The following is a 16,906-nucleotide window of genomic DNA, read 5'->3' on the forward strand; positions in this document are numbered from 1 at the left end:
GCAGATGATGCTGAATCCCAAAAATAGAAGGAAACTCAAGACATCAGGGGACTCTGAATGATGACTATAAATATACCAGCATTTTGTTGAAAGGTGCAATGCTATTTAAATCCAGCCACTGCTACATCTTATCTGCCGTGCAGCTTATTCCTACAGGACTTTGGAGCAAATGAAGAGCAATAAAAACCCTCCTGGAGTGACTGGTGTGGCCTTATAGATGAATATGTTCATATAGGACAGAAATGTGATTTTATTGATTAACTTTGCCCTATATTGGACTGTTGACTTGTCCAGCTTTTACCCTGCCTCTCATCTGATAGCAGCTGGGACAGGCTTCAGCGCCCTTATGACCCTAAATTGGATTATGGGCATATAGAAAGTGAATGACTGACTCACTCAGGGAGACATTTGCATTTTTTTTTTGTCTCCAAGAGGGAAGACTGATGGAACAGATGCATATGGGCCTGAGTGTTCAAAACAAAAAGCTCACACATAAGAATTTCCTCTTGTACCCAGCCTTTCACTTACTCTCTACTGTCTCATGCAGCTATAAATACAGACTCCTGTTAGTCCTGTGCTACATTCTCCCACTCAACCCCCGCCCCTTCCCTGTCTCTCACACACACCACAGAGCGAGATAGCTGCAATGACGTATTTCTGGCCATCTCATTAGACCATATCATAAAAAGCCTGTTGCCACAGCAACGGCTCCCTGTATTCCCATGGCAGTCAGCCGCCATGTTAAGGTGGTGCATTTTCCCTCACTGAAAGAGGAGGAGACATTGGTGACCAATAGTGTGCAATGGTGTAGTCTGCTGGCTGAAAGGAGGAGGAGGGAAGATAGCTTGATTCAAAACATTGTGACCCCTGTTGGTCACATGTGGGTATCACAAGGAACATCCTGGGAAAGGAAAAATAGATTAATGACTTAGTGTATGAAGAATGAATACATCACAGCAGTGATGAGAGAATAGTAGATTTAAGATATGAAGAATGTCAATAATATCCACTTACAAGCTTGACGTCTGTTAGCTTGTGTTTTTGGAGAATGTGAAGTACAGCATCATGAACTGAGACAAACAGCTTGCTTTTCGGGATCGACTCTGAGAAGAAGTTTGCCTTTTCCAGTTGCTCCACCACACAGACTACAAGATGGTCGCACATACAAACACACAAGTGTGTATGATTACAATAAGGAAGGCATTTTGTGGTTTTATTTCATGATTATGTTGTTATCAGCTTCATTTCATTATTTGTGTTTAACCTTAAAGTCAGATTGGAAACAATCTGGCGCCACTGAGGCTGAAACCTTGAAGCATTCATTATCAAACCCTACAGTGATTTCATTCTCTGTCTCTGTTTTGTCTGATGTGTCCCTCACCTTGACAGCCAGATAGATAGATGTCGAGTCCGACATCTCCAAAGTCCCTGAAAATCTGGAACAACAAAAAGAAACTTCATTGTTTTGTGCTCCTCCTTTAAAGAATCCCAGATGACTTAGACAAAAATGGTTCATACTATTTTAATAAATGAGAATTCATTTAATTAAATTCACTGAGACCTACATTTTTTAGGGTCTTCACAGTGACTGTGTCCACAAAGCTGGTTGTAGAAATGTCCAGGATGATGCTGTGGGTGTCTGATCTGCAGGTCATTCCTTTCTCTTTATCGCTGTGATGCGGAGCTTTGGTTACATCTTCATAAAAATGGTCGTCTGAATTTGATTCTGAGTCCGAATTGGCCATGTCAGGCTGGTAAGCCAAGTTTACTTGGCCTTTGCCAGGGCCGAATGTTGCTGTGCCATTTTTGCTGCTCATCTCCCTTGTTGCTGAAGAAACTTTCCCTTCATTCAGCTCTAAATCCTTCATGGTAGTTGTGTCATTTGACAGCTGGATTTTTTTCTGGCAAAAGAAAAAAAAAAAACTTTCAGAAACATAACAGATTATCTTCAGAACAGATCATGACGGTGTCATTTCAGAATTAGCAGAACTTAGTGTCTTTGTAATATCATACTTGTTTCTTTGCCTCGTGTCTGGCTTTCCTCTCTTCTTTCTGTTGTTTACGCTTCTGCTTAGCCTCGCACTTCTTCTTTGCCTTTTGCAGCTTTCCGAGATCAACGCCACTCTGTACAAAAAGGTCAAGCATTTACAATCAAGATAGAGAGGAGAGGAGGTAGTGAGACCAGAAAGTAATTGAGGTGGTTGTAAACAGTGGGCAGGTTTTAGAGACACAAAAATACACACCTTCTCCTGAAGGACATCTAAGAACATCTCAGCATTTGTGTAGTAGATGGTTTCTGATGAGCGAAAGATTTTAATTCCTGGAATTTCTTTAGCCTGTAGGGAGAAATTTACAAACAAAATTGTATATTGTCTCGTTTATCCTTAAACTATAGGGATGGCAGCTTGTCTCATCTTCCTATTTATGCAAACCCCATTCCAATAAAAGTGGGGATGTTGTGTATAACAATTTATAAAACCTTTAAATTAATATTTGATTCATAATAAAACATGGAGACAAAATTGAATCTTTAAATGTGACATTCAGCAACATGTCTCAAAAAAGTGGCAAGCGAGGCGACAAAAAGTGTAAGCAGTAATACTACATGGAAAAGTTGGACAAACAGGTTGTTCCTAATTACGTAATGAGTCAGTAACATGCTTGGAGAAGAAAAAATAACCTTAGGTTGGCAGAGTTTCAGTTAATTATGTTCCTCAACAAAAACTAAATGAAGTCTGAATTTTTAAAAACCAACAGCCCAAAAGATTCAGCAATGGTGACATATATGTTCACAAGGGAAATGCATAAATATCAGCATTTGATTACTTTGATCAGGCAGTGACACATTAAAAGCACATGTAGGTCTGTCATGGAAATGACTTTATGTACTTATGAGCACTTCCACAAATCTGTGAGATTTTAGGGTTAGGGTTTGAGTTATACAGTATGTATTCTTTAAAAAATTAAACATAAGAACAATGTGCAATGCTTCCTTATGTGAAGGCCTTGATTATTTTTGTAAGATTATTGTAAGCCATATTCTACAACTATGTTAGTGATTTATAGTGACAGTAACAGTGATTTGGTGGACAGGCAGGTCCAGTCCAAATCATTTTGAAAAAACTTGGTAGATCTTTAAATACAAAGGCCCAGAAATGTTCAGGAGCTATAGTCCTCTTCCAGAGATGAATGAGACAACATTTCTCTCCCATAGAACTGGCAGCTGGTCTGCTTATTACAAGATATTTAGGAACTGAAAAGGGGATGCTACACCCTGCCATGACTTTTTGAGGTTTCTATTACACTCAACAAATGGGAATGTTCCATGTAGTATTGATAGAAATAAAGAAATCCCACGTATCTGGGACTGATGGGAAAATTCTGGATAGCCTGACTGGCAGCCTGGTTAAGCTTTCTATTTGGTTAATGGTTATCATTATGACAGTACCATGAAGGGTTTTTCTGATATTAACTTTTATACCCCATTGCATTATATACATTAAAAGTGTATTAGCATGCTAGGATTTGGTAAATAACGCCCAAAATAAGCATACAGTTAAAGTAAAGTGAGACAAATGGCTTTAGATAGTCATTTAGTGCTTGAATTCTAAGAAGCCAAATGTGAAAAAAAAATGAAGAAATTACATGACTAAATACAAAAAAAATCTGTTTTTACAGTTGTCGACTTAGCTTTAAAATGGCTTGTGGCTGCATAAGAATTTGAGGGATATTCTTACCTCCTTGTAGATGTCTGTGTCCAAATACAAGTCAGTGCCTGGTACATTGCCCAAGATAGAATAGCGGGGTCTGAAAAGTATCAAAATATCATCATGTCTATAAGAAGTGCCCGGCAGTTCTGTGAAAAGCTAAATACTGAGTGATAATGTCACGTCACTGATTCATAATAAGAGGTGTGTAGTTACAGTTGTGTTCTGAAGATGACTGTAAGCATAGAGAAGCCGACGGCGACAGCCAGACCCAGGTCCAGGTTGAGCAGGATGGTGCTCAGGAACGTTACCACCCACACCAGCTACAGGGCAATAAAGCATTCTGACAGTTAGTGGACAGATGCAGTGAAATGTAAACAATATTCAACTAAACAATGGGAAACTGCTAAAGCAGAATAAGTCTCACCAAGTCAACTTTGTTGGTTTTCCACAGTGCATGCATATCTGTTAATTGCTTAAACATTCCTTTCAAATTCACAAACACTATTGTGGATAAGACGGCCTGTGGAATAAAGACATGGATGAGCTCACACATACTCATACAACTATGAGTTATTGGTAGGAAATGGCTTAAAATTACAGCAAATTACCTTGGGAAGATCCTCAAAGAGGGAACCAATTTTCAAAACTGTGATTAGGACAATGACAGAGGAGATAATACCAGCAACCTGAAAACCACAGAGAAACAGTAAAAACAAAATCCAGTATTAGATTTAATCTATTAAACTTCTGCAAACATTTTAGGGAAAACTGGAATGCTTTCATTCTTATACTTGGCAGTACCTAAATCTTTAGCAGCCCCCGCATTTGTGCTTCAAAATCAGCACAAATGTAGTTGATCACATCCATATTTTTCTTACTTGTGTCTTGCCTCCTGTGCTCTCCTGGACAAGACTCCGAGACAAAGAAGAAGTCACTGAGTAACACTGGAAAATTCCACCAACACTGTTACTTAGACCCAAAGCAACCAGCTCCTGGAAGAAACAGCAAGACAAACACATTATGACTACATGTAAAGATTAGATGTTACTCTTTGAAACTGAAAACATTTCCTGTTACTACTTTCATCAATAAAGCCTTCGATTAGATCTCATTCATACATTGCTTTCATTTTATTTTATTCTATTTTATTTAGTGGTTATCATTGTGACTTGGTCAACACAATGAGTTACAACATACAGAGAGCAGTTGCAGAGCATGTTCAATACACTTGATTGCATAAAGCTTGTTGGGTATTAATGATTCAGTGGGCCTGCTCTCACAGCCTTTGAGTGCTCCCAGTCCAACTCTCTGCATTAAAGGGTCCAAGTTACAAGACTCATACACACTGGAGTGTTGTAATATGTACAATGTTGACAGAGAAAAAATCTGTATGGCTAAACATAAGAGGAAATACAGGTCATTGGACGTAATTTTTATTTGCACAAATCTATTTTCCTGAAATTAATAATTTGTTCAATAGACTAATTACATTATTCAATTTATTCTAAAAAGAAAGGTAGACATTGCACCTTAAGCCCAAGTCATGGGGTTAAGGTGTCTGCTGAGAAATGCAGACACTTATTCTTCCTTGATCCTGTTGTCTTGTTTTAAAAAAATGATTATGATTATTTTATCCTAATTTTCCCAAGTGATCTAATTAGTTTTATCTTATAAATCTTATATTATATATATCTTATATATACTATTTCTAAAATGAGTGTACACACATCTGTAAAAATGGCCACACATTTCATTAGTATTAGTATAAAAATCTGTTATTAGTAATTAGTGTTTCTGTAGTCGAGGTGAGAGTTGATTACAGATAACCTGAGTCACTTTTGCTGTGAAGTGACTGTCGTCACCAGCTGTGAGCAATTAAAGTCTAATTTTATGACTAAATTTGGACTCATCCCTGCTTATTGTGGTTCATTCAAGATGAATATCAACAGTTTAAAACAACCGCATGTTTGAGTGTAAGTGTGTTCTCTCACCTGGTTGCTATCCACCTTGTAGCCATGTTTGAGAGCAAATGTTTTGCCCAGGGAAATGTTGATGGCATATCCGACAATGGCCACAGCAAAGGCATCTCCTATAACATCTAAGAACAAATTGACATCTGGGGCACGAGGGGCCTTGAGCCTGAGACAGGGACAAAAAAAAGAAGAATGATTTAAGTTTTATCACTGACACACAAACACACAACCTGGAGTCTTTGATATTTGGAACTTGTTGACTTGCACCTTCGGGCAAAAAAAAAAAAAAAAAAAGAAAAACTTTTTCAGATAACAATAATCTGTTGGAAAATTAAATAAAACTCCAAACTATTCTGTTCCATCTGTTCAGTAAGATATTTCAACTACATCGTTGTTTCCAAAGATTTTTTGGTCTTAAAACGTCAACATTGTGATTCCATTTGGTTTTGTATGTTTGTCTCTGTGTCTTTTTCATTGTGCTACTACTTCTTATCGAGAGCTCTGTAAATGACATTTTCTTAAACTCACAAAGATGAACTCACCCGCTGGGAATCTCTCCAACCACATCAATGTCGTAAGTACCACGGAGGTCACAAAAGTGGGTGATAATGGTTGCTACTATAATCTGTTTGGATAAAGTCAGTGTTAGTTTGGTACAACCACATGGAGAGAAAAAATGCTTTACACACACACACACACACACACACACACACACACACACACGCACACACACACACACACACACACACACACACTGTACGAAGCCCCCAACCCACCTTTTGTTGTTTTAAAAAGTTTAAACAATAATAATAAAATTTAAAAAAAAAACAACTGCATAAGTGTGCTAACTGCGCCCCCTGCTGGTCTATTTAATGATTACACCTAGAGTCAGAAAAAAGAACTGGGGGAAAGTCAAGTACTTACAACTACAAGCTCTATGGGGATCGGCAAAGGCAGCTTCTTTTTGTAGCACTCATTGAGCTCTTTGACCACAATGAGAACACTAAGTGCCACCAGACTGACCACCAGCTCTGGCACATTAGTCTGAGGCAGCAGTTTGCAGATATTAACCAGAGTCTGAAAAGAAAGAAAAGAAGGAGAAAAGACAGCATCACTGGAAAGAACACTGGGAATGAAATTCATGTTGCAGACTGTGTGTGTATATGCCTTGGCCCCTATAATACAGGTGTCATTTTTGATCCTCTATCTCTTTAGATCAGTTCAAGTTGCCTCCTTTCCACATAACCTGTGCAGCTTTATGTCTTCTGCCAGTGTTTAACTTTCTGTACATTGATCAGTTACTATTGGAGCTACTTAACAAAAAAAAAAAAACACAAGGTTATCAATGTGAGCTGACAAACGCAAACTAATTTAACAGCATAGCAGGCCTTGTTCCTCATTGATTGGCCATGCAGCACCCTGACTAGCTTATTGCCTAGGAGGTACAGCTCTTCAGACAAGTGGTAAATAAAATGTTGTCCATTTAAAAATGAGTCACAGTCTACCGCTAATTGTTGCAACTTAATGTAATATGAATCAGTCTTGTAGCTTTTAACGGCTGTGTGGTAGGAGAGAATTTTAACAGATGGCACAGTTAAAAGTCCATATAATGCAAGCAGTGGTGAAAATTAAAATGAGTCTTGCAAACAACATTTGATTGCTTAGTGCTGTGTATGCTATGGACCATGTAGGCATAATTACTTCTATTGTTTGAAATGATTTTCTTTGAAACTTTAAGAGCATGCACAATGTCCTAATTAGTAAAGGTGAAAATACGCCTTTGCTACAAGTTAGATTAGAACAACTGCCAGTAATCATATTCAGGTTTATAAGACCTTTGAGTGTAAAACAATGTGCTGTCTGTATAATTCTTGGAAGTATTGTTGTTGTTGAACACATTAAGCCAATCAAAAATGTAACTAAACTCAAATCGGACTGTTTAGTTATGCATCATTGAAGAGCTAAATGAAAATATTTAATTCTACTCAACTATATTTATTCACAAATCACTCAAAGATGTGATCGAAATTGCAGCATTTTTGGTCATTCAATTGTGACCAAAATACTTAGTTCTCTTTTTAGAAACAGGAATCTATAATCTTTCATGAATGGAGTTTGTCTGTTTGTTTATAAAGTCATGATCAACTTTTAATCAAGCAGCAACCAAAGTATCCCATATCCCTTTTAAAGAGCATCAGAGGAACCTCAGGCTCAAGTCTGTGCTGGTTAGCTGAGCAGAAAAGTACTTTGTGATAAGGAAATCTGCTAAACAAAGGTCATGGGCTCTTTAATAACAGAGAAGTCTCCATGTGTCTCAACTTGCAAACACTGTGTTTTCAGAGGAAAAAATCTTTTAGAAATATGGTGCAGGTTACAGGATTGATTTAAATTAATCTTTAATGATTGAAGCAAAAACAACACCTGCTCCACTGACCACACTCTTCTACATAAAATAAATAAATCTAAAAATCACTTACTATGAGTACCTGAAGACTGAGTTTAAATGTAGGATGAGGCATGACATACTCACATAAATAAGCGACAGAGGACCAGAGAAACGATCTGGGGTGACTCCAAATAGGTACTTTAGCTGAGAGACACACACGTGACATGCTGATCCTGTCATGTAGCCTCGAACAAGTGGTTCAGAGAGATACGTAACCACAAAACCAAACTTCACTATGCCTAACACGATCTGCAGATAGAAAATTAAAGAGGGAATTACTTAAAAGTGGGAAAAGGTGACTTAAAAAATGAGAAATTCATTGAAAGTTTGCGGTATTTCAAATAACATAAATTAAAAGAAACACACACCTGAAAGATTCCTGTCAGGACTGTGAGGGCGCAAGCTATTTGTACTCTGTATGCATCTCTTTTGTCAATGTCTACAATTCCTGTCCCATTAGTAACATTTCTTAGAAAGTCACTGTCTGGTGCCAGCCTTTCTGTCACACTTCCAACCATGATGCTCACCACGGCAAACGTTCCTGAACACACATAACACAGGCATATGTACACACACTTCCAGGCACAAACACAAAAAGAGGAATAGGTTTATTGCCCATTGGTCACTCACATGTTTTAACTCACCTATAGAGATGTGCTTGGAAGTACCAAAGATGGAGTAGATCAGCACTGGGTAGAGGGAGGTGTAAAGGCCATACACTGGACGTAAGGAAGCCAGTAGAGCATATGCCATACCTGATGAAACAACATAATTGAGACAGTCTGTCTTATTCTATGTCCATACTGTATGTGTGTGTGTGCATGTGTGTGTCCATAGTGTAAATTTACATTTATATATTTATCTATATTTAATTCTTGGTATTATGTTTGGAGAGGTTTTTTTTTTTTTTTTAAATCTATTTTTCTGTCATGTCACTTGCTGCAGCTACATGTCAATTTCCCTGATGGGGACAAGTAGTCATTCTTCTTTTTAATGAGGTATACATTAAAGGATTGATGTCACTGCAACAAATGACAAAGAATAAAGGACTTTATTAATGTCGCTATTTGTATTTCAATATGTGCATCTAGTCTGCCTAAATGCCGAGTTGTACCTTAAAAATGAAACCTTTTCTAAGTTTACATGGTGTGTGAATAAACTCTGGACCACACTTTGTGCAGACATCCATAGATACAAACCCTGTGGCAGATGCATGATGCCCACACTGCATCCAGATATCAGGTCACCTAAAGCATTTTCTCTGAAAGAGTAGCGAGGCAACCATCTGAGAATGGGAATCCAACTAAAAAGTATTTGCTTCAGCCTGGGCACTGAACACCTGCAGCAGAAAAACACAAACAATCAGGCTGCAGGGTTTTATTGTTACTCTTTATTTTTGCTCAAATAAGAGAACGCTGTACATACAGATAATTTTTGTCTTTCACAACATACTTTTTAATGCATTTCATGTGCAAGGAGAAAAAACAAGACATGTGAACTCTATCATCTGTAACTGCTTTATCAGCTGGCCTTGGGAAGCTGCAACAGATAGCACCAGCGTATACACTACTGTTCACTTTTTAAACTTGTCATAATAAACAAATATTTGGAGAATTTTCCCAGAAAGAGTTAAAAGCACATTTCTACAGTACCAGTTCAAAGTTTGAACCCACTTTCCTATTATATTTAATAAGAAATGTGTGTCCAAACTTTGAACTGGTAGTGTCAAAATCCAAGCTGTTATGTTTAGGTCATTTTTAACAAGCTCAGTAAGAAGTTTGAACTAAAACCACAAATACAGACTAGTAAATACTGCTAAAACTGTTCCAAAGCACTAACATCTGAAAATGGTCTTTTTTGGTCAGTGTTTTCTCATTAGCCTCCATCCACTGCATCCTCTAATCTCTGCTTTTACCTCAGTGACTCTTTCACACGTTCGCTCAGAGTTGGTTTGGTGAACCACGTCCCTTTTTGTGCCACTTCATCCAGACGTGTCTCATCAAGAGCCTCCCTATGGACAACATACTCTCCAGATGAAAAGTCCGTGTCCTTCATGTCCTTGTCGTTTTGAACAAATTCAACAAATGCCTGGACAGCTGCTGTCTGTTTAAGCTCCCACTGTCTGCTCGAGGTCCCTGTCAGTAAGAGAGATAGTTAGAGGTGACACCACTGTGTACTTCTGTTCTGGCTGTCTGTCCTTGTTTCTTTTTGAAGTGTGGGAGTGACTGTTCCTTTCCTGTCCTTATAAGAGACACCACCACTCCACACGTTTCTGACCTGCATGCACACACCTAAGGTAACATGTTCGTGTGCGCATGCAAGTGTGTTGGCTTGTATGATTAACCCTCTAAGGGCCAAAGTCATAAAATTGCGACAAGCCCCAGGTCATATCTCCAGAAAGAGAGCTAAAAATCTGTTACCACTTTTCACTGCTAGATGGCAGACATGCAAATCTTAGAAGGAACACAACTGGTGTTCGAGGGTGGGACGGTGGGGGGTCAAATAAAAGTTTATTAGGAAAACGTGTTTGAAAGTCCCAATATGAAGCCAACGAGGAAACGCTCGTAGTCGGTGATGCAGAGTGGAATACAGAGAAAGCAGCAACATATGGAGGAACTGTCCTCCTGAGGATGAGGAGTGGTCATCAAGCAACAGTGAAAGTGATGCTTCTGTTAGAAATCACTGCGAATTGGTCATAAACAACAACAGAAATCCATTTTTGAAGTTTCTGGATGTGGCTGGAGAAGCCAGTGGGGAAAAGGTGACACTGAAATAACTGTTGGAGTTGCTCCAACAGCTTTAAATAGTGATGGTGATGATGACTTGGTGGTGTACTTTGAAAAATTAGGAAGGGCGTCACAGGTGGATCAGAAAACTCAATAAGACTACTAAGCATTTTTGAAAACTGATATATACATAATTACTTAACCTAGTGGATATACAGTACATATCAGGATTGGGATTTGATTAAAGAATAAGTCTAATTAATGAAAGTAATCTATTAATCTTGATTAACCACATTTTAATGGCATAACAATATTTGCCTTCATAAGCAACATCATTAAACCAGTGATTTTATTGGAGTGTCCAGTCGGGCAACAGCTCAAACCTATTTCTATTCCCTTCTCAAAATAGTTGTAACATGAAAGGGTTTTGTATATTGAATAGCCTAATCAGCATCTGTCTATATGTTAATGCCATGCCACTTTGGTCTTATTCACCTGAAGTCATAGTGCAATAAGTTCTTCTGCAGGAACTATTATTATACATGTTATTAGGTTATTATAAATGTTCTTTTCTGTTCTAATCGAACTAGATAAAGACTTTAACCATATTTACACTGCAAGGAACGCTTGTGATGTTTAAACTGATTTGCTGCTAAATACTAAATATGAATTGGATGAAAAGAAATGCAATGTTTTTACTTCAATTTAAATGTAAGAAGTGATTAAGAGCAATAGTTGCATGTCATTTAGCCCAGCTCACCCACCTATACTCACAGATCTATCTATCTATCTATCTATCTATCTATCTATCTATCTATCTATCTATCTATCTATCTATCTATCTATCCATCTATCTATCTATCTATCTATCTATCTATCTATCTATCTATCTATCTATCTATCTATCTATCTATCTATCTATCTATCTATCTATCTATCTATCTATCTATCTATCTATCTATCTATCTTTCTATCTATCTATCTATCTATCTATCTATCTATCTATCTATCTATCTATCTATCTATCTATCTATCTATCTATCTATAAAACAAGCAAAAGTGACATAAAGAAGACACACTGCATCACTATAACTGTACAGCATTTATACCATCTATTTATACTGAATGCACTTATACACATCATGACTTAGTTCTTGTACTTATTGTTCTGGTGCTCTCTTTTAGAAAGTTACACCACAGCGGGATTTTTATTTGTGCAGCTGTTGCTCGACTGAAAAATCTTATCTTTATGGTCTCTTAACATTGCTTCTTCAGGTACACGAAGCAATGATATCTCTATTGTTGGAAAGAAAGTCGAGACTAGTTTGCTACTGCGGAAATCCAGTTTGTTTTTGTAAACTATTTCACGTATGAAATCAACTGTAAACTTTTGCATTTGTGTTGTCTTCTTTTAACTGTGACAAGAGAAGCGTAAGTGGAAACTGTGGAAGAACAAATGAAAGAACCTCAGTTCAACAAAAGGGACAGGCTTTTCAAAACCAGCTGAATTTTTCTGTTCCTGGTTGGTGTGTTTTGTTTAATTACTTCAAGAAAAAGGTAGAAATAATCCACTGATTTCTGATGATAATTTATAGGAATGGATTAGATTTCTACAGCGCTTTTCAAGGCATATATAGGTGAACTGTGTTGCCCACAGACAACATCAAATTGACTGGGGTTTGATAAAGGATTCAAACCATCAACCATCCTGTTACTGATGAACCCTCTCTACCGGAGTCACTGCCGAGAATGAACTCAGCATGTAGTTAAGATTCTGCAAATCACTTCTAGTAGTGCACTGTTGAATTTTAGGGGAATTTAGGATCATTACCTGATTGTCTTAAATGCTCTTCTAGCATCTTTGGTCTTTTGAAAAACACTTTGATGTTTATTTTTTGAATTTTCTCATAAACTCAATAAATGTTTTTTGTTTGTTTGTTTGTTTGTTTGTTTTACTACTGAAATATAACATAATCAACATGATCTTCATAGTGTCTCTTGAAATCTTTGTCTCCGAAAGTATTCTTCTGCTATTATTTCTGGCATTAGCTATTTGAATGTATGACATTAGAGAATAGTAATCACTTGTTGTAGAACATAACTCACTGTTTCTGACTGTTGGGTTTAAGCAGTCAGATTAGTTGTAATGCCCTACAATTTTGCTCAACCGGGAGCTTCTGATTGTGATTCTGAACTTTTTCTTTTACCTTTTTTAAACAATTCAAAGTAAAAACTTAAAAAAATTTTTTTTTTTTGCTTAAGATTACAAAAAACTTTTGGAGATCAGTTCATCTCCCTCTCAGTTAACATTTATAACATTGTTTCCAGTCTGCTGTAATGAAATCTCAGAAACAAGATAAGAGGTGGAACAGGCTCATTAAAATTCTCAAACCTCATTTAAATTTCATGAGAATTCTTATAGAGGAGATACAAATCTCTTCTTTATGTATTTGATACTAAAGGGGTCCAAAGTATAATTAGCATCAGAACTTAGAATACAAAAGCTCATTTACCTTTGGACCATGTGACCATATAACACAAATTCATCAGTCACACTGCTGACACAACTTTTTTTAAATAATCTTTGTGAAATTCGTGTTGAGCTAGTTAACGTTTAATCGGGTCTTTGTCAAAACAGCTTTTCTTATTGATTGGGGTTAGGTACGCCATAAAATTCAAGACAAGCAAGTTTTTGCAGAATGCAAGAATCTTAAGAGACATAACTGTTTAGATAAAGAGAAAAATGTTTTAAAACAATTTAATACATTACCAAACAGCTCCATCAAAACCAGCCAAATAATGGGAAATCTGAGCATTTGTCAATAGTTTTCTGCAACTAATGACAAAATATATATTTTGATAATAGCATAGCAGCATTGTTCATGCTGACCTGTAGGAATTATCAAAAATAAAATAAAGAAAGAAAGAAAAAAATTAATTCAATTCAATTCATTTCAACTGAGAAAACACCTTATTGATCCAACAAGAAGATTTAAACGAACAATTTGTGTGCAGATGATTTATGTTTCAATTTACAAACAAAATAAATACAGGGGGAAAAAAATCAATAATAAAAGGAAAAAGACTGAACTGAAATAAAGTACAATTAAATATTGAATAATAAATAATATAACATAAATATAATTACAGAAATGAGTCTGATTAAAAACAAATAAATAAATACAATAAATAGTTCAACAGAAAATGAACAAACATCATGAAGGCCATAAGTGGTTTGTTGCAAATTTGTAAAAACAGACATCAAAGTGTTAAAAATACAATTTAAAACTTTAAACAAATGAAATAACAATAAAAAAAAAAAAACAGTAAAAGATTAGTATTCATTTGAAAATGCACTTCAGATGTAATTTCATTTTTACATCTTTAGTATCATTCTTTCATCTGATGCAGCAAAGCATATCAGTAACACGTGCTTGACAGAACACACGCTGCACAATAGACTTTCTTTATGGTTTTGCAATGTCATGATTGGTTTCATGTCATCCTCAGAAGTTTAATAATGTTTTTATTGACAAGGATTGTTAAAAGCAGAGGGCAAAATGCCCATAACCTTGACAAAGTTAAATATGAATAAATGGTTTATCAATAAAAGTGAACACAGAATCTGTTTTAAGGATCAGCAGGTATCAGCTGAACATTAATAATTATCTACCTTCTAAATGTGATGTAAGTATATACGTGCATCTGTGTATGGACACATGGATGTATGATACTGGTTGGGAGTTTGGGTACCTTTTCCCCAGTCTGATTGGAGGGTGTGTCCAGGCTTTTGACTGGTGAATAAAAAAAGTTTAGACTTCTTCCCAATCATTTTGGAACATGACATAAAATTACAAGTCTTGGAAAGAAATTTGTTGCGTTATCCTGCACTGGCCAAACAAACCTCTGCCTCAAGTCCATAGCATTCGTGTACACAAACTCACTCGCAGAAGAACAACTCACTTTTGTGACAAAAATAGCTAACAGTAATGGATGAGTGTTGCAGGAAGCCTTCTTCCACATATTAACTTTGGTCCCTGCAACACACATGTTAAATGCTGTTTAAAACTGGAACATTGTGATGACTAAGCAAAGCTGAAAGGATAACTAGTATGAACTGTGTGGATCCAAGCATGTTTGCTGCACGGTTTGATGTTGATCTTTAAACTCATTTAAAGTTTTTGGTCAAGCAGGAGGGAATTTTCCACGATGAGGTTGTGTTCAGAAACTGTAGACAGAAGTCAGTCAGGTTTTCATAGATGTTATTGAAGTTCATGAAATGCTTCTGGTAAATCCTGTTACAAATACAGTTTTTGTTTCTTATTTAATTCAACAAAAAAAAGTGGTTGAACCAACGTTTAATTCTGTTCTCAAAATATTTATTGATCAGAGTCCATCAGTTAATGACAAAGCGGCAACTGCACCACAGAGGTGTTAATAAAGTAACCTACGTATGATTTTTTTGCATAGAATAACACCCAGAATAACTGAGCTGAGAAAGCACAAACAATTGTAAACTAACTCCCCGTTATCTTATGTGCCATTAACTGAGTGTTCAGGCTAGAGGATGCTGCCACACACCTCAGTGCTTTCATTAACTCTTATCACAGAGCAAATAGTAAGATAAGTTGGAATGAAGAGGTGAAGTGTCATTTGTGGTATGTGTTAAATAATAACCTTTTAGGAGTCATAGCTTTTTTTAGAGGTAGCTGAAGTGACTTTGTTTAAAAAAAAAAAAAAAAAGATTTTTTTTTTCTATTAAAAAAAAAACATAAATTAGGTTTGAAACAGTTTCATATTATGTTGACAAAGCAAAAAACAAAACAAACTAACTAAATGGTAATTATTTAACGCACACAAGCGGCTACACCCAAACCATTCAGTTTGTACAATAGAACAGATTTAAAAGGTTTAAGCTACCATTTACAACCATTTACAATACAACTTTCACATTTTTAGTGTCCAGAGACAGCAGCTTTCATTGTTATCAAACAGATGAAGTTTGGAACCACAATCACACTTCCTATCTGCTTACAAATCCTGAGTAATCAGGGACAAAGCATTTTTATTAATGAGATCCAAAGTTCCTTTGTCGAGACTGGAAAACCTCAAAACAGAGTGAGCACTTTATCAATCAGGGTTTTATTGGTGGAGAGTAGACGATCTTAGGCAGAGAAGTCATTCTTCACTGAAAGGCACGTGGCAGCCTGCGTGGCATTTGCCAGGAACCATCTGCACGATTCTCAAATCACAATGTGCAAAATCAGTTTCTCTGATAAAGCTTGTCAGATATATATAGCACTTTGTATTACAGCTCCCATTCGCATGTGGAGGAAAAATAGGACCTTATTGAGACAACACTGAGACAAAAGTTTACATTTCAAGAGGCAGCAATATGCCTCATATGAAAGGAAAGTTGCCTTAAGGATAACTAAAATAAAAAAAAAAGTGCAGTCAGCAGCTGGATATACTATAGATGATCTCTTAGAGGTCTGAAACTGACTGAGAATTGATATTGCCCATCCAACCAAAGTGAACATCAGCACATATGCCAATAAGAAAGGTAGAAACCTGCAATGGACAGCTTTGTTGTTCTTGTAGGAGTCATTTTCAAGAAGATTAGACACGACCGAAGTTGTCAAATGGAGCTTTAACCATGTAATAAGAGACACATTTATACATGTAAACTGAGGTAAACACTTGGTCAAAGGTCCAGATGAAGAGGCAGTCTCCGAGCCGGCAAGTCAATAGCACTTCAACTGATGCAAGTGAGTACATTTTAGCTTTGGAGACCAGTTCATGTACATGCATACTAAACATGTGTCATTGATTAATCTGCACTGCCAATAAACTGCCTATAAACTTTGCTCCTGTGATTGTGCAATATAACATTCTTGACTGTGCACAAAAACATTGTTAGACAGTAATAAGCCTGACAGAACACAATGGAAATTCATGCCACCTCCAATAACCTAACCAATACATGGACACACCTCCTGTCATATTCACGTGTGTGAGCATGAAACAAAAATCAAAGGAATAACATGTCCA

At 36.6% G+C, this 16,906-nt stretch overlaps 1 protein-coding gene across 1 annotated transcript; it reads right to left on the reverse strand.

The window, feature by feature from the left end:
- Positions 1-704: 704 nt before the first annotated feature.
- On the reverse strand, positions 705-10,191 carry slc26a6l2 (solute carrier family 26 member 6, like 2). Its single transcript, XM_079239895.1, has 19 exons — positions 10,045-10,191; positions 9,329-9,468; positions 8,774-8,884; positions 8,498-8,670; positions 8,214-8,378; positions 6,608-6,760; positions 6,226-6,308; positions 5,702-5,849; positions 4,589-4,702; positions 4,319-4,396; positions 4,135-4,230; positions 3,924-4,030; positions 3,738-3,807; positions 2,244-2,336; positions 2,014-2,124; positions 1,566-1,901; positions 1,382-1,436; positions 1,015-1,145; positions 705-901 (listed from the first exon to the last, which is right to left on the reverse strand). The coding sequence occupies exons 1-19, from the start codon at positions 10,182-10,184 to the stop codon at positions 875-877; spliced, it is 2,331 nt and encodes a 776-aa protein (XP_079096021.1). The 5' UTR covers positions 10,185-10,191; the 3' UTR covers positions 705-874.
- Positions 10,192-16,906: the final 6,715 nt, after the last annotated feature.

This window comes from Telmatherina bonti (assembly GCF_933228915.1).
Source record: "Telmatherina bonti genome assembly, chromosome: 4".
NCBI classification, from domain to species: domain Eukaryota; kingdom Metazoa; phylum Chordata; class Actinopteri; order Atheriniformes; family Telmatherinidae; genus Telmatherina; species Telmatherina bonti.